Below are 27,445 nucleotides of genomic sequence, written 5' to 3' on the forward strand. Positions count from 1 at the left end.
GCTCATAGTAAGCACTGTAAACATTAGTTACTGTTTTTATCCAAGATTTTACCCAAGGCCTAAAGAAATCAGTCAAAATTATGTTTTTTAATCAAATGTTTAATTAAATTGTTCTTTGCGTTTCAAATCTCCCATTTCTTTGAGTGTAAAAATTGCTCTTGGAAAAAAAAAAGTCTGCAATCTTCATTTCTCTAGTTTCTATCAAGACCATTAACCACCGAGAAGGCGCCTTCTTTATAAATAAATACTGGGAGCTGTTTTGTAAAACTAATTTCAATAAATACAGACAAATTATTCCACTTGGAACTCTCCCTTTTAAAATAGAGCTACGAGACTTTTAAAATATTATGGAAAAATCTATTTCATTATACTGATGTTATCATACTTATTTTGCAAAAAAAAAATTCTGGATTTTATTCCATTGTCCTCTAGATTGTGATGGTGGTTGCATTTGCCTGATTACCGAAAATGCTAACTAGATGAAGAATGAACATTATTCTTAGTACTATGCTAATTTTGGAAGCGAGAAATTATAAATCATTATACTTAGTCTGGAGTATATACTTAAGTGCCTCTCTCTGGGAAAAAGGACGCTGATTAACCCAGAAGATCAAATATGATTTCTACAGATTGTTGCTTTTACAAAACCATTTTCATAGTAATATTAGAAGATGTTATTAGTCCTAGTGCAATGGTAATTTTTAGGTTTGCCACAAAGATATTTTAAAAATCTATTCAATTTTACAGCATTGTATAGTTTTATTTCTCTCTGGTGTAGGTTTAAATATTCTTGCACACATGGAGGCAGATCAAAATCTATAACCACCACAGCTGCTTCACAAATTATTGACAGGGATAATATTCCATGGCCTGGGTGGCACAGGAAGGCAGTTTCGACCATTCGACAACACACCATATGGGGACCTCTGTGACCAGAGCTGTTTACGATAGGTGGGGGTAGAACTTCAAGAGAAATGAGAGAGGCTTCTGTACTCCAGGAGTGTATAATCTTCAGAAAACTGGAAGCAGATCAGCATGGCGCTCGCTCATCCCAGTCAGAATCATGAGAGCAGAGCAAACACAACTCTCTCAACAAAAGCCCTGGCAAGTTCTGGGGAGCCTGAAAGACGGAAATGGACCAGGAGCCACTGGATCCGAGGCCCCAGCCATAAGCCTGCTGTAAACCAGGAGTCACCCAGATCCAAGTGAAAAGCAGTAGAGTGTGACTGAGAAAGCCAGAAGCACGATCCAACTGGTAAAGATATGTGCTCATATGTCATCACTGGTGGTGACAAAAAAAACCTCCCATATATCTTGCTGTGGCATTGGCTAAAGCTGTTAGAACAATGGTTTGGAAAGGGGAACACCACTTAATTTCAAAGACATGCTCCAATTAGCCTGGTCCATTAGTAGGACACATTAGAAATAGGTTTTCATTCCTTCTACTCAGCTTTTCAATTTGACATTTTCAGGAAAAACTGCTAAAACTTGTGAGGAATAGTTGAAAATGTGTGAACCCTTATCTATGAAACTAAATTTAATGATGTAAAATGAAAGAATAAACGTATCCTTCACTAAGTAGATTTGATGTTAAAACTCTGCTCCAGATCTCTAATACTTAGAACCTCTCGTGACACTTTTCTATAAAATTTATAGTTGGTGAGAAGTCAGTTATTACCAACATAAGCAGCATAGCAAGATTTATTATACCTCCAATTCAGTTCATTTTAAGAAATATTTATTAAGCACCACCTTGCGACAGGCCCTGAGTAAAGATATGTAGGGACCACCAAGGCGGATCACAGGTGTCCCTGCATCCCCGCTGTTTCCACAGCAAGGGGCTACAAGGGAGGCACACCATAAGAGACTCTTAAATACAGAGAACAAACTGAGGGTTGCTGGAAGGCAGGTGGGTGGGGGAGGGCAAAATAGGTGATGGGTATTAGGGAGGACACTTGTTGGGATGAGCACTGGGTTCATATGTAAGTGATGAATCACTAAATTCTATTCCTGAAACCATTATTACACTATATGTTAACTAACTTGGATTTAAATAAAATCTAAAACAATAAATAAAATTAATTAATTTAAAAAAGTTTTCAGGGGCCCAGGGTTGTAGGGTTCAGAATAAGGAGACAGCACTTCTATCTGGAGGATGGGACATAATCAGAGATGGTTTCATTATAGAATTAACATTTTAATCACATCTAAGAAGACACATGAGACATTGAGAAGAAAGCCATCTAAGTGCAGAGCATAAGAAAAGAAAGGCAGGCTGAGAAGTACAGAGACTATTTGGAAATTAGCATGGAGTCCAGCTTGACTTGAACACAGGCTGGCTCTGAGCAAGGCAGAAGTGGAACATAAAACTAGAGGGAAAACCAACAGTTTAAGATTTGGTACTTTCTTTAATTGCCAGTGGAGATCCATGGAAGATTTGTAAATAAAGAAGAGAAGTGATGACAGAAGGCATACTTCAAAAAGACCAGGATGGCAGTCTGCACAGCTGGTGTCACAGCCAGTCCCCAGGCCTCTGAAATGGTGCCTGATACTTTTGTGTGTCACCATGGCCATGGGAACACTACTGGAGTTCTAGGGTAAGGTCCTGGGGAACACAGAATTATCCCAACCAAGATGCCAGGAGTACCTTGTTGGGAAACACTGGTAGAGGAAGGATAGACAAGCTGGGGAGGCAAATCAGGAGACAACAGATTATCCAAGCAGCAGCTAATGATCTGAGCCAGGCCAGTGGAAGTCGGCTTAGAAAAGAAGAGTCAAATGTAAGAGACCTTCAAAAGGAGGTGGTAGAATCAGCGGGTCCTACTAGAGATAGGAATCATGACCGAAGAAAAACACCAAAGCTTTGAGCTGCAATGAGAACCTAGACATTTACAGAAACGCAAAAATCAAAACCTGAATCAGGTTGAAACATAGGCAGAACAGATATAGGCATAACAGATCTGCCTGCCCTCACATAAAAGAAGTAAACACTCCCACCCCATCTCCTTCCGCAGTTCTGCCTCTGGTTCTCGATATATCCCATGGCACTTAACTGATGATGGGCCAAGCCCTCTCTACTGTGTCACATTTTGTGCTTCAGTGTGTGGTCCTCACACACAGCAGGTGCTCCTTCAACTTTACTGTTTTCTGCTCTACAAAGTGAACACTAGACTTAATAGCCAACATTCTCAAAGTTTCAGTGCCCCTTTCCCACACTGTTAAATCTTTCTGGACCAGTCATGGAGAATCTTCATTGTTTTAGGAATGTGATCTAGCTACAAACTCATTGCTTTGGCAGTCAATTTAAGGAAAGTATTTTAATTAGAAATTTGCAGGCTTCAAGCAAGAGAGAAGAAAAGGATAAGTGAGCAGCGAGGGAGCAAAGAGCATAATGAGGGGCAATAGCTAGTTTCTTTGGCTGCAGAGAAACTTTTGGAAACCACCTGGTAGAGGTCAGTTGACAAACATCCATGAGAAATGGAAAAATTCCCCTCATGTCACAAGACACCTGGAATATTTCACTTCCCTCAAACATGAAAATCCTCATTCAACATGCTCATGAAATGCTTTAAAAGATTGTAACAACAATATTTAGAAATAATTCTGTGTTCTCACTTGGAATTCTTTTTGATACTCAGCAGATTTTGAAAACAAGAACTTATACTGAAGGCCAGAGAGAATTTTTTAAAGTTCACATTAACGTTTAATTTCCTAATCAGTTTCTCTCTAAGGGTTAAAGGGAAAATCTACGTTGCTATATTTGATGCAAAATAGGCACATTTACAAACTCACACTAAAAAAAGTCTGGCAGTTTCTCAAAAACCTAAACATAGTTCTCACATGACCTAGAAATTCTACTTCTATGTATTGTACTCAAGAGAAATAAAAACATGTGACCACACAAAAACTCAGAAAAATTTTCACAGTAGCATCATTCATAATGGCCAAAAAGCAGAAATAACCCAAATGTCCATCAGTGGATGAAAGAATGAATGAAATTTGGTATATCCATGCAACTGAAATTATTCACCAATAAAAAGGAATGAAGTACGGATACATGCTACAGCATAGCTAAGACTTCAAACATGTTGAAAGAAGCCAATCACTAAAAAACCCACATAATTGTATGATACCATTTATATGATATTTTCAGAACGGGTAAATCTACAGAGACAGAAAGTGGATTCGTGGTTGAGTAGGGCTGAGAAGATTGGGAGGAAGTGTTGAGTGACTGCAAGTGGACACAGAGTTTCTTTTTTGGATGATGAAAATGTTGAAAATGGACTGTGGTAATGGTTGCATAATTCCACAAATATGCTAAAAATCAATAAATTGTATACTTTAAATGGGTGGATTATATAGTACATGAATTATGTCTCAGTACTATTGTTCTTTAACCACACTAAAATACTTCCCTCAACATGAGATGAGAGCAAAAACGGTCATCATGCTTTTTAAACATATTTTAAACATTTTTTAAGTTTTATTTCCACTTTCTGAATTTAAAAAAAGCATGTGTATACATGAATAGCATTCCCATTCCATTGTCTCTCTCGGCTAGGACATGCTCAAACACCAGAAGGCATTCATGGATAAATGAACAAATGATTGGAAGAACACCCAGCAAAACCCTGAGAAGGCACCTTGGAAGGTTCTACAGAAAAGGAGTACTCACAGGAAGCCCTCGGGGTCCTCGGGGTCCCACTTCTCCTGGAGGCCCCTGTTGGCCCTGTTATGAGGAAAGCAAGGAAAGAAAAAGTTAACACTCCCTAATTCTTTGCTCACTGATTGCAACAGGTTATAATATAAGGAAAGGTAACTCATGGCATCTTACCGGTTTGCCTGAATTCCCCAATTGACCAGGCTTCCCTGGAGCACCTGTGTTACCCTAAAGGTAAAGAGCAACATTCAGGGTAATTCAGACAGCAAGTAAGCATATCATCAACCTGTCTAGGCCAGACCAGGCATTTCTGACACCTAAATAGCATTAATTTCCCAATTTCACATTGAGAATTTGGGAAGATGTAGAATCTCTTTCTTAGTGGATACATTAAAAAGTTTTTCAGATTCAGGATCATGTTCTGTTATTCCCACAAGTATAGTAAAGGTGTCAAAAAGTCCAAAAGTGAAGGTCAAATGTCAAAAAAATGAAGGTCATTAGCCAGACAAGAATATGAGAAAAGTTTTCTTTCTTCACAATATTAATTATATGTGTCTTTCCTTTACCACTTCTGTCTCCAATACCTTTCTTTGAGCCCTTTTACCTGACACTGACACTATTAAAATTAAAAAGAATCCTGTGAACATGAGGAGTAAGAGGATGTGCTGTTGAGAAAAACCCTGCCAGCAAGCTCCAGGGAAAGCACATGTCTGCGATGTCATCTGCACCATCAGTCTGTCACAGTCTACTTATTAGGGAACATCTCTGCTCTTTAAAGATGCTGCGGACCCCTATAATTAGAGAGCTGTAGCCATATAACCTGGTAGTGACCAAATTCTACATTATTCACATTTTATCTATTTTATTCAAAGCTATGTCTTCTCCCTTTAATTTTTCTTTCACCTGTTGTTTTTAATTGTGACATAATTTCTATGGCTTAGTAACAATTTCCTTATTTTAAGTGGTAAAGAACAGTAACACTTTGTCTGTTTTCTACTGGCAAAGGATGACACTTTCAGGAAGGAAGTCTAATCAGCAACACTTTGTCAAAGTATTCTGTTTGCAGCTAGGAAAGAGAATAGCATTTGAAGCCATAAAGCCTTTTTCATTTCTGCTTAGAGTCAAAAATAAAAGTCAGGCTGGAAATACTAAAAATGATAAATAAAACACACTAACGAAAAAATAAAGAAATAGAGAAAAGTACTAATTAAAAAGGTTTAATCTTTTACCTTTTCACCAGCAACACCCTTTGCTCCAGGGATCCCAGGTACACCCTGAAAGAGCGCATACAGAACACGGGTTGAATCACTTCACCTGAGAATCTGCAGGTGCCGTGCTCACTTCATGCCGAGGGGCCGAGGGGATCGTGACAGCAGCAAAGCTTTAATGTGAGGGAGATTCTCCCTAGTTCCCAAATTCTGAACAGTTTAGAAGGAATTGCTTCACTGTATCTGGCTTGTTAAGTCTGAACACCCTTAGGCAAATCCTGCCTCTAAACTAAAGTTATTTTTCAAGCATGAATTTCCAAATTATAATCCAGTACTATTTTCAGGTCAATAGGAGCTTCTACTACCAGCATGATTTGAGGTACAGAATAACAAAACAAGGACCTACCTACTGAATCGCTAACGCATAAGTAGGAAAAAAAATGGCAGGAGAATGCTGGCTCTAACTAAAATTTGGTACTATTGGGAGTCCTAATGTTCTCTCACTGGTTATTTTGAAATGTCAGACAGATATCATAATAAATTGTGGCCAGTCCTCAAATCACCAAGTATCCCTTTGTAACTTTGAAACATGTGTTTCCAAGAATACATCTGTATAATCCACATTAGCCTCCAGCCACATTAATGCAGGGAAACACCAATTTGAATAATTCAGAATACCACACATCAAAAAAAAATGGTATCTTATATCTCACATTGTCCTATGAACATACTCTCAACCCTCTTATGGCTCAACTCTGCTAACAAGAACTTCAGAACTGGTTAAAAGTAGGAGGAAGTATATGACCCTGGCCCATAGCTCAGGGTTAGTGAAATAAGACAAATTGAGTGAACTAAAGATAGAAGATAAAATTAAAGCTTAGTATAGTTATTAGAGAAATAGCTAGTTATTCAGAAAAAAGTAGAAAATGTAAAACTGTAAAAATATAAAATTAAAGTATCATATATGTTCCCCAGAACTTATCAAGTTATTTCTCCCTAAAATTCATATTTTCAAAATATGTACCCAAACCAATAAACATTTAAAGACTCAAATACTTACAGGTAGCCCTTGCAATCCTGCATCACCAGGAGGCCCAGGTTTCCCTGGTTCACCCTGAAAAAAGAAGTTTGTATGCATCATTGGACTTGTATGAACTGCTTAATTTCTTTCAAGAAAGGAAAGGACACAGACCTTCTAAGTAGAAGGATAATCTCTACATCTGACCTTACATGCACTTTTATAATATGATCCAGTTCAGGGAGGGGGGAGGAGGACGATGGACTTAGGACATAAATTTAACCAAAATACACAGTTTCTTTCAGCGACTTTCATTAACAGGGCAATTTTACTGAGTTCCTAAAACCAAGTAAAGAAACATACTATTCTAATAGTATTTTCAGCTGACACTTGATTTAAAAATTAAAAGGAGGAGAAAAGCCAAAGCCAGCTAAATACATTTCCCAGTAATGTAGTAATGGAAATGTTGTGCTTGGTTGGCCAGGGCCACACAGCTACCTTTGTTCCAGGCATTCCAGGTATCCCATCACGGCCATCCACACCTGGCAAGCCCTACAGACACACAAAGAAACAGACTGTCTCTCAGAAATAGTCACAGCCTTCTTCCCTTCATTATTTTCTAAAGTTTTATTACAAGTTAATAATCACTTTGAAAAATGTGCTTGATAACTGTAGCTCAGGACATACCGTGTCTCCTTTGGATCCAGGGACACCGGGAATTCCTCTAGAACCTTGAGGTCCCTGCAGGGCAGAAAGGCAAGGATAGACAAGACATGCTCATTTATCACAATACTTAGGACACATCAAAGAGGTAAGCAGAATCAGAGGACACCAAAAAGCACCATGTTTATAGTGATTAACACTAATTGGAACTCACTCTATCTCCCTTGGGACCTGTTTCTCCTGGAGGTCCTCGCTGTCCTTGATCACCCTGTATGAAAATAAAATGTTGTTAATACAAGCAGAAGTCACTTATTGAGAGACTTTTGAAATTATAAAACTCCATCCATATTACCTTACTACTGCTCTTTCAACCTTTGCTCTGACTTGGATGCCTAGCTCAAGAAATCTTTTTATTTTTTATAATTTTTTTAATGTTTATTTGAGAAAGAGACAGTGTGAGCCAGGGAGGGATGGGGGTGGAGGGGGGGAGACAGAGTCTAAAACAGGCTCCAGGCTCTGAGCTGTCAGCACACAGCCTGATGCGAGGTTCAAACTCACGTACCATGAGATCATGACCTGAGCCGAAGTCGGACACTTAACCAACTTAGCCATTCAGGCGCCCCTCGAGAAATCTTTTTATAAAATTACATTGTCTTAAAAATTTATATTGCCATGGGGATAACTGAGACTTACGTGTCTTTTGATTTCATTTTAAATGGATAAAGCTTCTGTGTTCTTTGGATGTATAGGTATAATAAAATTAAGATCCATGCTGCAGATAACCTTGACATCAGTAACTATGTCTACATATCAGCTAAATGCATTGACTATCTTGCTGAGTTGAGGTTTGGATCAGTTGCCAATCTTGTCCCCATATTATTTCATTCTCCAGGCAATGATAGGGGTTCCTGTCAAAATTATCTGGCTAATGTTGATTTATGGTATAGGCAGTAATAGAGGATGTGTCTTCCTAAAATACAGCTTTTGTTGAATTGCATAACCACTCTATAATCTCAAATGGCTTCCTATTGCTACTATATCAGTTCAAACTGCTAAGATTGGCATTAAAAGTACTCCATAATATGATCCTACCTCATCTATTCAATTTCATCTTCTCAGTAGAAACTTACAATGCCAGACAGTAACAGCCCCTATGACAACACATACCCCCATCACCACCAACAGTGTTCTTTCTCACCTGTACTCTGCTGCCCATCCCCCCCAGAATGGCTTTCCAGGTCAACCTGCCTCTAAGATCCTCTTGCATGGGTTACCTCCACCACATATTCTAGTGCTTGATCTTGTAATGTACAACATAGTTACATTCTGTCTTTCCCACTGGGCCATAGGAGCTTGATAGTTGGAGATTCTATTTTAATTATACCTTCTCTACTTTTTCTGTGATCAAAGCGGTTATTAATAGACGGCTTTGTATTTATTGCTAGAAAAGGTGTGAGGCAGCCCGTAATAAGGACACATGTGCATGTGACAGTCAAAATATAGAATAATGAGGTCAGAAATCATAGAAAAGAAAAAGAATTATCCAAGCAACTGAAATATAGTAATAGATGGTTACTGTGACTCTAAGCATCCTGGCAACCAAAACAAAAGGAAAACACAACAAATGTAAAAACTCAACATTTTGACTTCACCGATAAGAAAAACAAAAATCCATTCCAAGTCAAAAGAACATTCTCTTTGTCCAAGAAAGTGATGCTCGTCATGATTAAAATTTGTTTAAATAAATATAAAAACTATTGCCCATTTTACTACTTTAATTATTCACATGTGGAAGACATGCATGCACATGCACACACACACAGAGCAAATAATCTTTACTGATCATTGCTAAAGAATCTGTCATTGGGTCTTGTAAAAGGAAAACTACTTACAGGTGCACCAGGGAGACCTTGAGGCCCAGGTTCTCCATCTAAGCCCCGAGCACCCTACAAAAAAAAAAAAAAAAAGACAAAGAAATGAAATTAAGATCAGCCATTTAAATGTTTATTTATTTATTTTGAGATAGAGAGAGAGCAGGGGGAGGGAGAGAATCCCAAGTAGGCTTCACACTGTCAACGCAGGGCTCAATCCCACTAACTATGAGATCATGACCTGAGCTGAAAATCAAGTCAGACACTTAGCAGACTGAGCCACCCAGGCACCTCAAGATTACTCATTTATTTTTTTTTTATTTTATTTTTTAATATATGAAATTTACTGTCAAATTGGTTTCCATACAACACCCAGTGCTCATCCCAAAAGGTGCCCTCCTCAATACCCATCACCCACCCTGCCCTCCCTCCCACTCTGCCCTCCCTCCCACCCCCCATCAACCCTCAGTTTGTTCTCAGTTTTTAACAGTCTCTTATGCTTTGGCTCTCTCCCACTCTAACCTCTTTTTTTTTTTTTTTTTTTTTTTCCTTCCCCTCCCCCATGGGTTTCTGTTATGTTTCTCAGGATCCACATAAGAGTGAAACCATATGGTATCTGTCTTTCTCTGTATGGCTTATTTCACTTAGCATCACACTCTCCAGTTCCATCCATGTTGCTACAAAAGGCCATATTTCATTTTTTCTCATTGCCACGTAGTATTCCATTGTGTATATAAACCACAATTTCTTTATCCATTCATCAGTTGATGGACATTTAGGCTCTTTCCATAATTTGGCTATTGTTGAGAGTGCCGCTATAAACATTGGGGTACAGGTGCCCCTATGCATCAATACTCCTGTATCCCTTGGATAAATTCCTAGCAGTGCTATTAAGATTACTCATTTATATTAAAGGGCACATCAGTCTTTCTACAGAACTTTAATAGCCAGATAAAAAAGGAGGTTTTGTGTTTGCAACATATACTGTATTCATCAGTGAACTCCAGGGATTTTTTTTTTTAATGTTTATTTATTTTTGAGAGAGAGACAGAAACAGAGTGCCAGCGGGGAGGGGCAGAGAGAGAGGGTGACAGAGAATCCAAAGCAGGCTCCAGGCTCTGAGTTGTCAGCACAGAGCCCAATGCAGGGCTTGAAGCCACAGACTGTGAGATCATGACCTCGCGTGACTGCTTAATCACCTGAGCCACCCAGGCACCCGTGGTGAGTGTTTAATCAGACACCTCAGATATGAAAACACTTAGTTTGCATCTTCTCATCCCACCCAAAGTACTTGTGGCCAGTCTTTGATACCACTCTGGATATTTTAAGTTAACACTGTATCCATTCTTTTTTTTTTATTAAAATTTTTTTTCAACGTTTTTTATTTATTTTTGGGACAGAGAGAGACAGAGCATGAACGGGGGAGGGGCAGAGAGAGAGGGAGACACAGAATCGGAAACAGGCTCCAGGCTCCGAGCCATCAGCCCAGAGCCTGACGCGGGGCTCGAACTCACAGACCGCGAGATCGTGACCTGGCTGAAGTCGGACGCTTAACCAACTGCGCCACCCAGGCGCCCCAACACTGTATCCATTCTTGATTGATGACATGAACTGAAAACACTGGTACCTGTTTAGAGAACTTGACAAACCTATTGAAGAGGTTTGGTACTCACCCTGCAGGCCTCTCAGGATTCTGATGGGAATTTGTTAGCGGTGAAGACCAAGGAGCCACCCAAAGAATAGTTGGCATGGACTCTGCTGCTGCTGCAGCTGTGGGTGGGATTCTGTGACACTGGATTTCCACCAAGATCCAGAATCAGAAGTCCAGCCATGCGGTTTAGAAGAACGAATTGTAATAAGGATTTGAGTATGCCCTCTTCCATCCTGGATGGACATTAGGTTCAGTTTATATGAAATAATTCATTTACTTCCTTCACAACAAACACCCTACCAAGTGATGGTGGCATAAAAACTACACAGCTTTAGAAATGTAATTGTCTTGAAATCAATTCCGACTTGGTTATATTGTACATGTCACCTTCTTATTTAATTATAAGAATCAAACTGTGATTTTAAAACAAAAAAGGGGGGGCGGTTAGTGCTTTCTGCATAGGCTACATGATAAAATACAACCCTCTTTAAATCTTTTTCTCATCTGCTAAGTGAATGAGAAGGCAGAAGGGCCACTGGAGTCCACAGGCCATCTCCTAATGAAAAGGGTTGAGGTAAGGAGATGATAAAATAAATAGAAAACAGTCCAAAGAGTATTGGATGGATGTCAGCCCAAGAAAACCAGGTGGACAGCATCTGTAGTAAGAATTAAGAATCAGAAAACCTTTGATAGAAGGTTCAGAAAAGAGAGAATCAAATAAAGGACACAACCGAAGCAGAGGCACCACAGAGCCTTGAAATTCTTTGATCCCTAAAAACTAGAACAGAGCAGAAAGCAGTCTACGTTCACCACGGAAGGAGAGATTTGGAAGACCCGAAAAAGACCTTGAATTCATCATTCACCCTGCGTGGTGAGAGCGGAGCCCGGCCTTTGCATTATAGAAATGGCTGTGATGCACTCACTCTCTCTCTTATTGCTGTTCAGCACAAGCTGAGACCCAAAATGCTGTTACTAGGCAACCACGCCAGGGGTCTGAGTTCATGAGAAGAGCTTGCTTTTTTTTTTTTTTTTTTTTATGGAAAGCAATTTGACAGAACTCAGAGGAAATGAGAAATTTTGAAAAATGCCAAGTAAAAAACATGCCTCAAATAAAGAACATATCCAGAACAGTAATTGGTTTCAAAGTGTGGGGTCACATATTTTAGATGATTTAAACCCAGAAAAAGCGAAGGCCTAGGTATCAGCAACTTCAAAACAAATGGGATGTATTACTTAATAACAGAAGAGATACACACAGAATGTTACTTAAGGTAACATGAATATAGAAATATGAAATATGTTTTTTAAAATACAGTGTTTTTAGAAAAGAAATATTCTAGAGGAAATGGAAGAGTAAAACAGGCAGAATGAGAATATCCAAAAGGGACAGCAAGGCTGAAAAAAAAAAGAGTCACAAAATAATTCCTTCAATTTCCAAAAATATGCATTTCTTTTAAAAAATTTAGTTTTATTTTTTTGAGCACCTACAATGTGCAAGTTAGTCCCACTTAGCGGTTAATAAAAGTCCTGTGCTTCTGTGTGAAATGACACAAATTAGCTCCAGAGGTTCTAAAGAGAAAGACGTAAGGGTCAGAAGTGGTGGTAGGCAAAGAAAGTGCTTTTCTTTTTCCAAGCCCACAAAGTGGCTTTTCTAACATACTCTGTAAGTAGTAACCATTTTCTTAAAATCTGATAGAGAAGGTAGACACACCCCTACACACACTCACATACACAGTGAGAAAGACATTTCTGAACACAGCATGAATGTTCAGGTTTCCAAGGTTTTCATTCATGATACTCAGCCAAGCCCTCCCTAGCCCCATCCTCCACCAGTAGGAGCATGTCTTCCAGGTAGGTCTGGCATCCCTCTGATGTCACCACCTCCTCCCTGAGCCCTCCCAGTTCCCTGATCAAGAGTAACCACTCCTTCATCTTCACTCCCTCAAACCACTTGCCCTCAAATTTATGGGTCTCTTGTATACATTGTAGTTAGCTATCTACTCACTCGTTTCTCCCAATAAGTAACAAATTTGAAGTCCTTATTACTTGTTGAATCTCCCCAGCATCTCACAGTGCCTTGCTATGGAAGTGGTAGGAGAATCTGGTCTTTGCAACTGGGCTAAGGACAGATTCGAAAACTCCAGCCACAAGTATAAGATTCCTGTTGAAGGCAGAGCTCAGCAATCCGCCTAGCAGAGAGCCACAGATGGCCCCAGTGTCCTTAGGGATATCCTGCCTTCTCTTACCTCTCCCTTCCTTCCATTCCTTCCTTGTCTTTGCTTTGATTTCCAGGTATTGTTGTCAGTGCTATCAGTATTAACTATTGATAATGATAAAGAGATAAAATGTAACAGCCCTGCTTACTTCTATTTACTCAAGATAATTTAAAACATATAATACATAAGTATCATATGTACTACTCTTTTCTATCATCTATGTTTATAACAGAAATGTGAAAACCTAACTAAACATCCACAAAGCAAATAAAAAATAAAAAATGATGTTGCTTGGGCACCTGGGTGGCTCAGTCGGTCAAGTGTCAGACTTCAGCTCAGGTCATGACCTTGTGGTTTGAGGGTTCGAGCCCTGCATCAGGCTCTGTGCTGACAGCTCAGAGCCTGGAGCCTGCTTCAGACTCTGTGTCTCCCTCTTTCTCTGCCCTTCCCCCGGTTTCTCTCTCTCTCTCTCTCTCTCTCTCTCTCTCTCAAAAATAAACCTTAAAATTTTTTTTTAATGTTGCTAAAAATAAGATATTTTTAAGTGGCAAAAAATTCAAATATTTACACATTTGATTATCATATCATCATCATCATCATCATCATCATCTTACTTTTTCCCCTTTGGCCCCAACTATGCCAGTGATGCCTCTTAATCCTTGAGCTCCCTGGAAATATAAAAACAACAGTGAATTGCTTTAGTTGAAGCACACACTTGTTTCTCTCATCACAAAAGCTGATCCAAAAGGATGTTAACATAACCAAAGGTAACAAGAAACAGTGACATTATATAAACAAATGTTTCTAGTTTAGAGAGAAAATCCAAGGAGAATTATTCTGATGGCAAAAGAATTTTAAAATTCTGAAGACATATGCATACCTGGAGTTGGAGCAATTACTGGTGACAAAAAAGAAACATCACTGCATAAGAGAACTACAATCATGTATTAGATTTATCTTTTAACTCAGGTAGAGAATACACTGCCATTTCTACCTTCTTAATGGTTTGTAAGTTGGTTACATGTAAGATGGTTGTGGTTTTAAACTTTGGAATAATTTTTCCCCACCAGTGTATGCTATCAAAGGCAATTAGGTTTCTAGACTAGCCCACAAAAGCTTATGACCTGTAAATGGAGCTAAAGTCTTTACTAACCACTAGGGGTCACTATTTGTTATACCATCTCCATGATAGAGGCACTCTATCTTGGGGCAGTAAGAATCCATCTCACCTCATCCCAGGCAAAGGAGTGGGTAATTCTAAAAGTAAGGATATGAGTGTGATTTCCAAAATCTTTTCTAATACTAAAATGCCACCATTCTCAATTCTCTGGTCACAGCAGCAGGTCCCCAGGAGTGGATCCTGTAAAGAGTGGGCCTGGGTGTTCTCTTGGGAGAAGCAGGAGGTAGATGCTCCTTCAGGAAAGTGGAAAAGCCACTTCTGAGCAATTTGCTAACTGTCCACTATAACTGGCCTACAATAAGGTAGCTCCAGGCCAGTCATTCTCTCGTGTTCTCACTTAGAGAAAACGGGGCACTTTAGTGGCCAACCCTTCATCCAGACAAGTGACAAATTCTATGCAGACTAGTTAGGAATGACCTGCTAGAACATGCAAGATGTAATATGTAACATGATCCAGCTTAGAATAACCACTTGGGATGTAAACCACTTGAGATGTGGCCATTTCAGATTAAAACTGCTCTTTCTGAAGGTAGTTCCGCAAAATGAATTCCGAAAATATTTGAGCCAATGGCAGTGACATCAGAATGCCATGTATTGTCTCCCAAGGTGATGACTTGGGAGGGCAGAGCTCATATATACATACATGTTCCAAAGAGCAAATTTTTTAAAAATCTGTTCATTACTTTATAGATGTACATTTAAAAAGTGAAAATCTGTGAGTTTTACAGAAACATTTTGGCAAACCCACTCCCAAACACCAGAAGGTCAGCAAGTGCTACAATATCACCCATGCTTGAGCCATGCAGCACCCAACAGATATCCTTAATCCATGAAAATACTTTTAAATGCTGCTTGCAAAATCCTGTTCTGAGGATTTGGGGGAATGGCTTTAAAAATAACTCCAATTCTCCACCAAATTTTCATCAGATCAAAAACAAAAAACAAAAAACATATGTCTCTTACACTACTTATTTCCATCTTTCTCCTGTAAAATAAAGTCCATCTCCTTCTTGTCTCCTATCAAAGGCTCAGGGAAGACAAGCTTCTGGAGTAAGCCCCTTGTACTCCTCCAGGTTTCCTTAAAGTTCTTATGTGGCTTAAAAGCAGAGGCCATTTCTTACAAATGTGCAGACTTATTTCCTTTAGCTGGAATTTCCTTAAGTTCTGGGTAAGCACTAATCTGCACAACTCCCTGAATTCTTTCATAAATGGCCAGTTGTTTGGGGAATAGCAGAGCAGGGCAAGGAAGGGTGGTGGTCCCATGTTTGTCCTCCCTAACTCTTTAGTTTCTGAGAATAGGACATGAGTCTGTGCTTTACATAGTAAAGACCATGGCTAGCTGCAATTCAATCAATATTCAGAAATTATTATTTCCATAATTGTTACTACTCATCCTGACAAGAAAAAAAGTGTAACAATTCTACTTTCATATACAAAAGTAATGTAAATTTTGATGTCCCAAACACTTTAAATTGACGTATGTCAATACCCCAGATTACTTCACTGTGCATTTAATTGCAGCAATCTGCCAAAGCACAAGGGACCAACTTTTTATTTAAAAAAAAACATGATTACAAGGAATTAAAAATGTTCTAATTATAATGATTGCATGCTGGCATAAGGTACATCAAATCCAGTCGATGATCTACCTGCTACAGATTCAGCGTACCTGAATTTTTCCGTATCATATGATAGCACCATAGAACATGAAAGACATATATCATCCTCTTGTGTTCAGTATTTGCTTTCAGATAGCCTAGCCCTGAAATCTAGTAAATAAATGTATGTAATTATAGGTACATTTTGTTTTGTTAAAATGGTGCTTGAATGTATAATGGAGATCCTTTCCTATTTCAAAAAAATGGTAAATTCCCAGTGCTGGCTTGGTGGAAAAATACAGAATACCATGTTCATATAATACTATTAATTCAAATGCTAAACATGAAATATTCTAAAAGTCATGAAAAAAGAATATTTGCATATCCTAAATATTTTTAAACAATACTTTACTGGAGGTCCTTGAGCTCCGACTTCTCCCTGTTCCCCCTGGTCACCTTCTTCACCCTAAGAAACAACAGAAAGCACTCCAAATGTTATTGCAGCAAATGAGCATAGATAGATATAGGCTCGTTGTAACTCAGCACATTTTAAATTCATTTGGCATCCCCTGAGTTATGCTACTGTACTTTCTTAAATTAGCTTATATGAATAATCCATATTAATCGTGTAACATTCAGAAAATACAGAGAACTATACAAATAAAGTCACCCAAATCCCACTTTTCAACTATAAATACCTGTAACATCTTAGATGCTTCTCTAAAAAAGGGTGAGGGTGGGAGAGGAAATGACGGAGAGAGAATATGCATACATTCATGTTCCAAGTGTGTATTGTGTGTGGGGGGGTGTATTTTTAGGAAAATATGATCATGCTATGCAAACTTTTCCATAAACTACAACATTATTTAATTGTGATTTTCTTTTTTTTTTTTAATTTATTTATTTTGAGAGAGAGAGCAGTGGAGGGGCAAAGAGAAAGGGAGAGAGAGAAAATCTGAAAAGCCCAACGTGGGGCTCGAACTCACGAACTGTGAGATCATGACCTGAGCCGAAATCAAGAGTCAGACACTTAACTGACTAAGCCATCCAGGCACCCCAAATTGTGATTTTCATTTTAAACTTTTCTTATTATAATTTTTCTGCCATATACAATTTTTTAAAGTATTTAAATCACTCTTTCTTTTCATGGCTCTACCTTTGATGTCACCCATTGAAAAGCTTTCTCCACCCCAAAAATACATAAATATTCATCTGTATTTTTCCTCTAGTTGTTTCATAGTTTAATTTCTTACATAGAAATCTTTAATTGGTTTAATGTAAAATATAAGATAGAAATCTGTCATTTTCTTTTTTCCTGGTAATTGGCCACTTTCTCTAATATCATTTATTGAAGGATATCTCCGCACAGATATCTCTCCCCACAGGATGGAAAATTCTTCCTTAACATACTAAATTGTTAAATACACTTGTTTTTTCTGATCTGTTTTTTCTGCTTTTCTGATCTGTTGTATGATGTTGCCAATACCACAACATTTTAAGTATTGCAATTTCATAATACATTTTAATCTCAGACAGAATTCCTTTGTCTGTATTTTTCATCGATAGTTACTCTTTTTCAGTTTTTCCTACATGCTTACTCTTTCAGATGAACTTTAGAATTATTCAGAAGATCTTCACAAAAATACTACCTGCTTTGTATTAGGGCTGTATTGAATTAAGAAATTAATATGGAAAGAATTAGAATCTTTACAATATTGAGCCTTTCTATCTTAGAACTGAGTGTATCTATTTAATCAAATCTTTTTCTTTCAATCAATAAAGTTTTGTTCTTTTCTTCATGTTAGTCTTGAATATTTAAGTTTGTTCTAAGGTATCTTGACCATTTGGTAGCAATTGCCAATGGAATCTTCTTCCATTTTGTTTTCTAACTAATTATTGTTTTGACTTTTTGATACTAACCTTATAGCCTCTGATATACTTTAAAATGTTAGTATATTCTGAAGAGAAATTCAACTGCTGTTTCTTATAGAAAGATTACTTTATTGACTCTGAGAAAAAATTTACTTTTCCCTCTGACAAAGGTTTTATTTTTTACAATAAGTATACTGCCCTACATTTCCTGTGGTAATGGATATCTCAAATTGTAAAATTAATCATAAGAAAAATTTTTCATTTTTAATATTATGTACATAATATTAGATAAAAATCAATTTCTGTTGTTTCTTTATTACATGTTTCAGTTCACCCATGTTCTTGCTCTACAGACCATACCTTAAAGAGATTTTCACACACACATATACACACAGAAATATAGCAAATTGAATAGCAATATTAATATAGAAACTTTGGACATATAATACAAAGAACCAAGTTATGCCTAGATCATTTATACTTGATTTTTGAAAGAATTATGAGGGTATTACATAGTGGTTTTAGTCTCATAGTTATATTCAGATTATATTCCATAAGAATATATGATGGCGAGGAGAGGCCGTCCCAATGGGAAAGCCAGTGAATTAGCTATTGGAGTGGGTAATCAACACATGCATACAATTAAATGCTACTTATATTTCCCTACCTATCAAAACAACAGTGACTCATATGTGCACAGTAAGTTTCCATTAGCAAGGTTTGGGATATTTTCCCACAGATTCCTGATAAACCTTGGACTAATACAGTTGATTTAAATATTTCACCAGCAGATGAATAGCACACAACTAATCAATAACCCTGACATTAAGTGACAAATTTAGGAACAGCAATTTATTATCATTTTACAGAAAGATTTTTGACTATTCATTTCTATATTTATCAACAAATTTTAAAATCTTTATTAACTAATTTGTAAATTCAAGGCAGAGTTGTGAATCCACTTTAAGTTTACAGTTCAGTGCATCTATTACCCTTTCAAGGTTCATTCTTTAATGAGCTATTGTCATCCTATCTTTATATGTAAGTTTTTAAAGACACCCACTGAGAGATGTAAGTGACAAAACAAGTGAAATAAATTAAAGGAGTTTTCAACACCTACCAATAAAATTTTGGCCAGTTATCTCACACACCAAAACAGTTTTCAGGTTCCCCATTGAAAACCAAGCCAGAGTCTGGATAACTAACTTGTATAGGTATCAAAACTATTGGTTTCTGGGGAAGAGGAGGAAAATACTCTGACTGACAGCTCCATCCGCAAAGCCCATGGGACAGGGTTGTAAAAATTCTACAAAGAAAAGGGGCCACCAAAAGAAGGAAGAAGGTATGGATGGCATCAAAAATAACAGAAGTCTACTATATCTGCTTTACTACATGTATTGTTACCTCATGAAAACCTTTTGGTGCACTGTAATATTCTTACACACCTTTTCTTTGGTGGTTAGATAATATTCTATTATATGGACATGCCATACTTAATTTAGCCAGTCTCCGTGGTTGGACGTATTTTTTTTCATTTCTATGCCCCTGGCACTTAGAATAAACCCTGCCACACAGCAGGAACTTAATAAATAATTGTTGGATTTTTTTAGTTGTGAATTTTAAGATTTAATGGAGGAATGAGCATGCAGAAAAATTTCTGAAGTACTCAATTTTTTTCTTGCTCCAATTTGACATTAACCCAGCTGTTACATTCCAGATAAATAAAATGCCTTAATTACTCAGTGCCTAAGCAATAAAAGACTTTAAAAATAAATGACCAAACTATAATAAGGAACAGAAAATGGGCTTACTTATCCTGATTATCTGAGGTTGCTCAACAGACTGATTTTAGCTAAAGAGTTCAAGGATATTAATGCCTGATGATATTAATAAATTGCCTCTCCAGCTCCTCCAAAGAAAAAGACTAATTTTCTGCCTCCACCCCATTAAGGTGTAGAAGGACATAGTCTACAAAGTCTAGAAAACCCGCATGAATAAGAACAGTTTGACTTTGTAAAACATTACACAATTAACAGGGACAAAACTTTTATTAAGCAGAAAGTCAAATTCTTAGACACTTAAAGACAATTGACATTAGTGGATTAAAAAAAAGCAAGTAAGTCACCTTACTTTAATTTTCTATGTTGGTTTTTCTGCAGGGCATGCCAGCCCCAATGTAGGCTGTGCTGTGGATGCCATGTTTCTATCCAGACAATAACAGAAGTCCTATTACTAACTCCCATATTACTCAACATCTAAATTCTATTGAAATGAAGTCAGAAACAAATTATTTCAGAACTTAAGATGAGAAGCCATCAGCTATCAACTTCCTGTTTGCTCGTGTCAGCAACACTCATCATAAAATTTTACACATGTCATAAAATTTTGTTTACTGGAGTGGGAAAACTAGCTGAATAATGTTTGACTATCAAAAGCATCCAGGAAAAAAGCTGAGTGTGATTGATTTCAAAAGAAAAGCAAGGGGTAGCAACACAGGAAAGAATGAAATGTATGGTGAGTTACTGTTTTTTACAATTGAACAACATTAGAATATTATACTTAGAATATTAATGCATCTACTGAAAACTTGTCAATCATCACTTGAAAAGGAAGGATAAAATATGCTTTATTATTCCCTATAATTTCTTGTAATAAAAGTAATCACTTCCTCCTAATCACAATTTACCCACCATATATTCATTTTCCTTACCTTGTGACCTTGTCTTCCAGGTTCACCAATTTCTCCTTTAGCCCCTTTATGACCCTAAAAATGCATAATTAACTAATTAATTAATTAATTTAAAAATAACTGTATTGGGTTTGTTACGGAAACTGGTCAGAAGGCTCATAAAGTGATCTTGCTTCCCTAAATCTGTGTCAGTTTCTGCTACACAGAAAAAGGTTATGTCACAAGGAAAATGACTACCTTAAATGACCTTAATACTGCCATGTGTATTACATGACTGTTGTAGATGATAAATATAAGTTTTAGTTAATAGAAAAACACTGTTCTAGAATAGCAAAAGCTTTATTCTCTGGTTCAGCAACATGATGTATTGCTGGCCATTCCCTAGATCCCTCTATCCTAAACATCCTTTCATAGTTGGAGTAAGAGCATTAAGTCTTCTCCAACATCAGTAACTTTTTTCCTAAAGATGACCCAGCTCAGCTGGCTATCTCCTGCTCTCTCGATGCTGCTCTGAAAACCCTTCTGCCTCCTCTGTACCTTCATGGAGGTGGAAGGGATCTCCCAGATGCACAACCTCCACCTCTTCTTGTACACAATTTTAGATGCAAAGGGAAAGCTATAAAGGGCAGTCAGTGAAAGCTGCAGAGCATGAGAAGAAAATCTCCTATCTCTTCCTGTCTGGCCACCTGTTCTAAGCATATGTGTGCTTTTGGTGGTAACAAGCGGCAAATGGGAAATGAACATTCCAAAATTAAGTACATCAGAGCTTTCACTCTCAAAGCCACTCTCATTCCAAGAGTGTAGCTCTTCGTGAAAAATAAGACACCAATCCAGGACCAAATCTTTTGCAGTTGTGGGAACCCATTAAAACTAACCTTAGAGAAAAGGATGACTGGAAAAGCAGTGCCCTGGGGCCTTTCAGATCATAGCACAACTCCATTGGTCTGGAATTTTCAAAATAATTTCAGACTCATAGACTAGAGAAAATCCCACCTAACCCCAACATTTAATATTTTTTTTATTTTTATGGTAAATTTTGAAGTAACTATGATATAAAGTGAGAGAAAACATTTTTGGGAAGTCTTTTTTCTTGCCTATTATGTACAGTATTCCCTATATTTTCTTAACCAAAATAGTTTCAAATACATTATGTGTGCAATTACCCCCAATCTTCCTCAATAGGAAGCAAACTTCTCTACATTCATTTGGTGTTATAGAGTCTCTCAAGCCAATACATTGTATGGGTATTTCCTCCCCGAACAACAAAAGCACTGTGTGATGAAACATCCATGTCTCCATAAGAGTACCTGCCAGGGGCACCAGCTGCAGTTCCTAGGACTGAAGAAGGACCATAGACTAAGCCGCAGAACAAGCGAACACAGACTTGCCTAATCCATCAGAATGTGGTCTTTCACCAGGAAGGCCAGTGCTTACAGGAAAGGCTCTATTTTTTCTATGGATAATACTCTTGAATATAAAATACTGAAATTGTTCTCTTACCCTCATGCCTGGTAAGCCTGGATATCCTGAGCGACCTGGTGGACAGGAATTGGGACACTGCCAAAGGGAGAGAGAGATAGATAAGGAGAGCATAAATTAGAGCCTCCCTTTATGACAAAATGGTATTTTTTTAGGGATTCTAGCTACAGAATCCCAATATAATTAAATTCATTAAATAACTCTGACTACCCCTTTTTTCAATATTTCATTTTTAAAATCAGAAATATTCCTAGCTCACAGAAAAGTACAGAGTATTCACCATCCAGATTTAATAAGTGTTAATAGTTTGCCATATTTATTTCAGATTTAATTTAATAAAGAAATAAAATGTTTCCAGACAATCTAGTGTACCACAACCTGATCCTTTTCCCCTTCCCCTCTATTAGAATAGCTGTAACTTGAGGTCCACATACCCTTGTCAAATTGGCTAACATTGCACTTAGTACAGTTTACCAACATCATCTGAATATCACTCTGTAAGTAAAACAAGTCTCAAAGGAACTGTTTGGCTTCTATCTTCTAAGATTGAGGGGTACTCTGTTGAAAGCCATAAAGTAAAGAGATTATGGAAAAACAAAATCATTTCTATAATGAAAACCAGTTACAATGTGAGTGTATACAAACTACCAGTCCACTAGTTCTATGGATTGTTCCACCATCCAAGTAAAGTAAAACAGAAATACAACATATTCCAGCAAGGTAATTTTAAGGAGAGTTGACCTGAAGATTACATGGTCTTTGACTTAATCTGTATTTCATTCAAAGGTAAACATCTTACCAATGGATCTCCATCATGAAAACCAATTGTTCCCTAAAGTAAAGAAAATACTAAAGTTAAGAATATAGTTAAATATGTAATTCAAACCTACTAATAATTGAAAGTTCATTGAACAAAAATACAATAAATATATTTGTTCAATAAAATATAAGGAACAAAGAGCTGCATATAATATGCTAATATTCTAAAAATTTTGACTTGTAGGGCATGTTCATTTTGGAGACCCCTAAATTTCAGTATATTATTTCTTTCAGGGGACTGAAGGGATATAAAATGAAAGAATAGAAAATATGGGGTACTCCAAATATAAATTTAAAATATGAATTATCTCCTACTTAAACTCCTATTTTTTAAATTGCTTACTGTATAAATCCTTTGTAAAAACTAGTTCATTTGAAAATGTTCCTTTTATACATCCAAGTTTTGAGCATTTGAGAAATCACAAAAGTCAAAGGACTTCAAATATATGAGTAAGCCATTCCCTGAGAAAACCTCCTTTTAAACTACTGTTATTCCTCTACTTTTCTGTCCTAAGAAGACCCATGTTCTGAATGGGGGAAAAAAACTGGTAGCCATTTTGGAATTTTAGGATGATGACTCGATTAACAAGGTCTTCCATTTTTGGTTCTTGGGTTTATTTAATTCCAACTCTCAGACACAAGAAAATTCAAGCTGCAAATAACTTACACTGGGTCCTGGGGGGCCAGGGGGGCCAGGTGGTCCTCTTTTCCCAGGGTCACCCTAAGTTATTGAAAATTGTGACACAGTGGTTATACACATGTCAAAACACAGTGCATAAAACTGGTAAGGCATGAGAGAATATTACTAGAAACCCCTACAGAGCTCAGTCTTGCATAGACCTGCCACTAAAATCGATGGGTGGCCCATAATCCAATTAGCTCCACAAAACTAGAAGAATAAAGGAGCTACAGTCTCACCAAAGTAATAAAACAAGGCAGAAGGAAGTTTGGGGGGAAAAGCAAAGCCAATTCTTTTCTGTAGCATGATCGCTTTATTCTGGAAACAAACTGGAAACACCACCTATTTTTCTAGTTGATTTATAGAGGAACTGAAACAGCCAGTACTTCTAGTACCATCCAGATAATGGTGGCAAAAGAAGGTTTGCAGCCACCCTGAAGCTATGGAATGGCAGGTTAATCTCTGCAATGCCAGACTCTTCCCGGGTACTGTTTACCCACAAGCTATGACTTGGCCTATCACCATACTGTCTTGCAAATGGCACAGGAGATCCAAGATGGCTAAATACAAATAAGCCATTCAAATGAAAATGGTTTCAATTCGCCCTAACGTCCACAGTTTACTCCTTGTGTATGTTTTCCTTCTGAATATTCTACCATAAGAAGTCAAAAGCATCTTACAATTATTTTAACTTTATAACCATTTCATATTCATTTGTTCAGTAAATAATTTTATCAAATAGTAAGACATATGGAGAAGCAAGAAAAAATATATAATACATGGCTCCTACTCTCAATGCGTTTACAATTATCTATCCTCCACATAATGTCACTACTTCAACATTTTTGAAATATTGGATAGTAACATCAAGAATTTATTACCAACAATTTCTTCTATAAAGTTCAGCTCTTTATTGCCTAATGTTAAGTTCTGTTGGTTCAATTATAATTTAATGATCCTAACAGAAATATACTTGGCAATAATTTTCAGCTATTCATTTTATGCAGAGAGCCTAATACAAAAGACACTGGACCTTAATTCTGGCTGAGAGTCTATAAAATGGAGGTGACATCTCCTGATTTGATCACTAATTCTGGAAGTTGGGAAGAAAAGTTTAGCTGACAGCCTTGGAAAAAAAATTAAAATCACTCTACAAAAATGAGGTAGCATTATTATCCATGGTTCCCATCAATATTATGAACTGGAATGAAATTCATCTGCCATTTTTTGGATTTGCAGGGGAAAATATACAGTTAGGGCAATTTGCCTTCTGAGTAACATCTTCTATTAAATCAGTAAATGTCTATCAAAATGCAGTGTGGTACTCACAACTGGTCCAACACGGCCAAGCTCTCCAGGGAGTCCTGCTGCCCCAGGAGGACCCTGTATGTATATACACAATGGAATATTTTTCAGCCATAAAAAAGAGTAAGATCTTGTCACTTGCAACAATACAGATGGACCTAGTAAGTAGTATTATGCTAAGTAAAATAACTCAGACATAGAAAAACAAATACCATATGATTTCACTTATATGTAGAATCTAAAAAAACAAAACAAAGAAACAAACAACAACAACAAAACAAACTCTTAAATACAGAGAACAACTAGTGGTTGCCAAAGGGAAGGTGGATGTGGGGCAGGAGGGAGGTGATGAAATAGATCAAGGGGATTAAGAAGTATAAACTTCCAGTTATAAATAAATAAGTCACAGATGAAAAGTACGGCATAGAGAACATAGTCAATAAGTCAATAAGATGGTAATAACATTGTTTGGTGACAGATGATGAGCACACTTACTGTGGTGAGCTCTGAGTTGTCTACAGAATTGTTGAATCATTACATTGTACAACTGAAACTAATATAACACTGTATGTTAATTATACTTCAATTTTTTAAAAAAAGGTAATTCTAAATAAATAAAGGGATGTGGTGACTTATGGATGTTTTTTACAATCTACCATAAATGATATCAAATATGATAAACAACTGATTTAGAATTATATATCTGTGCTAGCTTTGGTTTCCAATAACATAATAGCTCATTTGACTAAATTTTAATTAAAAAGGAACAGAAATTTCTAAAATCAATAAAATTTTTTGTTTAGCAGGATAGAAGTGCTGTCACAGTAGTCACCGAAGATCATGTATGTAGGACACTATAAATACCACTGGGTACTGTCAGTTGGAGAGTAAGCTTGGGAGCTGAGAAATTGGCCATTGTTATAGACTATGTAGAAACACACCCAGAGATGATACTTACAGGGGGCCCAGGAATACCACGGCCCTAAAATATTAAAATAAAAATTAATTTAAACTTAGTATAAATACAGACAGACATAATTCAGTTCAAAAACAAAGTATAAACTTTGTCACTAAATAACATGATGCTCATTCTAAAGTAACGACTGGATAAAGAAAAGCAAACATGGCTCTACTCCTACGGAAGAAGTTTGTTTCAGCACCTCAAATATTCTTTTGATGTCTAAGCTAACCAATAATATTTTTTCCAAACGTTCTTGTAAGAAATCAAAGTAAAGTAGTCATCCACGCTTGCCCTCAGGAGAATTTAGCATCACTCACAAAGAAGCACATCAGTTTAAATCTAAGTTTAAAGATTTTTTTTCATCATGTTTTATAAGAAATCTACCTTAAAAGCAATACAGTGTAGTGCTTTATAATTTATAATGTGATGTTTGGAAATTCCCGAACATTCAGCACAGAAAGGGGGGGGGGGCAGGTGGAGGCTGGAGGAAAGGACCAGAAACCACGTTCTTTTGACAGGTGGACTATGTTTCTAGACAAATCCAGTAGATAGAATAAAATGGTGTCACTCTTGAAATGACTTATGATAGGATCCTAATTTGATATCCTGAATCTGATCTTAGAGCTAGTTATTTCATCTCCCTCTCCTTTGTACTTTATTTATCTTTAGCAACACTGAACTGCATATAATCAAGGACTGACCCCACATCTTATTCATCCTCCTGGCCTTATTTCCTACCACAGGGACTAGTATATGCTAAACCCTAACTATATGCTTGTTGAACTTCATAAAACTGAACATCAGCTGTCTAGAATCCCTTTTTCTCTATCTTTGCTTTCCAGGTTCAATATTTCCCAATTGGGAATCCTTATTACTCCTTTCTCTCCTACATTGGCTGGAATAACTTCTATTCACAGCTGTCTCTAATACCATATTCATGTTAGCTTTTCATTCTAGACTTCCTTTTCTAAAACATCCCTATATGAACCATTTAGTAGAATCAATGTACACCCTATGATAATGATATTATTATTTCTAATTATTTAGGCAGCCAAAACAAGCAAGAATTTCACATGAGCAGTATGTTTTAATAATAAGTGGGGCTTTTCCAAGGCATTTCAAGGCATTTGAAGAATTACTCCTATTTGAACATTTTAATATGTAAATCAATTTGGGAAATAAGTGTCATGCTTGAAAATACCAAAGTAATCAATAAATTATTTCATTATCATAGATCTAGATGTTTGACAAATTTCAAATGTCACTAATTTTTTTTTAAGGCATCTCTATAAGATGTTGAGCTCTGAGTAAAAAAATACGGGAGAAAGGCCAGCAAAGCTATTCACTTCTGAAAGTAGGTTTATAATGGAAAAGTTGACAGACAGTGAAATATGGCCATGAAAACAGTGCAAATAGAAAACAAAGATGAGAGATACAGATTAATGATAAGAACAAAAGAGGAATAAAGAGTAAAATGGAAAGGAAAAGCAGCCTAAGAACCAAACCCTCTAACAGATAAAGAAATAACACAAATTGTGAGATTGGGCAATGCGGGAAAAGACTAGCCAGAGGATTA

At 37.0% G+C, this 27,445-nt stretch overlaps 2 protein-coding genes across 2 annotated transcripts in view; one reads left to right on the top strand and one right to left on the bottom strand.

Moving 5' to 3' along the window:
* The window catches only part of COL19A1 (collagen type XIX alpha 1 chain), a 380,294-nt gene extending 375,325 nt beyond the window's left edge, over positions 1-4,969 (top strand). Inside the window, exon 52 of the mRNA XM_042939135.1 lies at positions 4,562-4,969. Coding sequence (XP_042795069.1) covers positions 4,562-4,596 — 35 coding nt within the window. The 3' untranslated portion in view covers positions 4,597-4,969. The remainder of the gene's footprint in view (positions 1-4,561) is intronic.
* COL9A1 (collagen type IX alpha 1 chain) overlaps positions 1-27,445 on the bottom strand; it is an 88,056-nt gene that overhangs the window by 29,649 nt on the left and 30,962 nt on the right. The window contains exons 13-28 of the mRNA XM_042939136.1: positions 25,867-25,890; positions 24,933-24,986; positions 23,592-23,645; positions 22,905-22,937; positions 22,127-22,183; positions 20,648-20,701; positions 16,478-16,531; positions 13,902-13,955; positions 9,442-9,495; positions 7,764-7,817; positions 7,574-7,627; positions 7,385-7,438; positions 6,929-6,982; positions 5,890-5,934; positions 4,835-4,888; positions 4,676-4,729 (exon numbers count right to left, since the gene is read on the bottom strand). Coding sequence (XP_042795070.1) covers positions 4,676-4,729; positions 4,835-4,888; positions 5,890-5,934; positions 6,929-6,982; positions 7,385-7,438; positions 7,574-7,627; positions 7,764-7,817; positions 9,442-9,495; positions 13,902-13,955; positions 16,478-16,531; positions 20,648-20,701; positions 22,127-22,183; positions 22,905-22,937; positions 23,592-23,645; positions 24,933-24,986; positions 25,867-25,890 — 807 coding nt within the window. The remainder of the gene's footprint in view (positions 1-4,675; positions 4,730-4,834; positions 4,889-5,889; positions 5,935-6,928; positions 6,983-7,384; positions 7,439-7,573; positions 7,628-7,763; positions 7,818-9,441; positions 9,496-13,901; positions 13,956-16,477; positions 16,532-20,647; positions 20,702-22,126; positions 22,184-22,904; positions 22,938-23,591; positions 23,646-24,932; positions 24,987-25,866; positions 25,891-27,445) is intronic.

The sequence above is a fragment of the Panthera leo genome, chromosome B2 (genome assembly GCF_018350215.1).
Source record: "Panthera leo isolate Ple1 chromosome B2, P.leo_Ple1_pat1.1, whole genome shotgun sequence".
NCBI lineage: Eukaryota > Metazoa > Chordata > Mammalia > Carnivora > Felidae > Panthera > Panthera leo.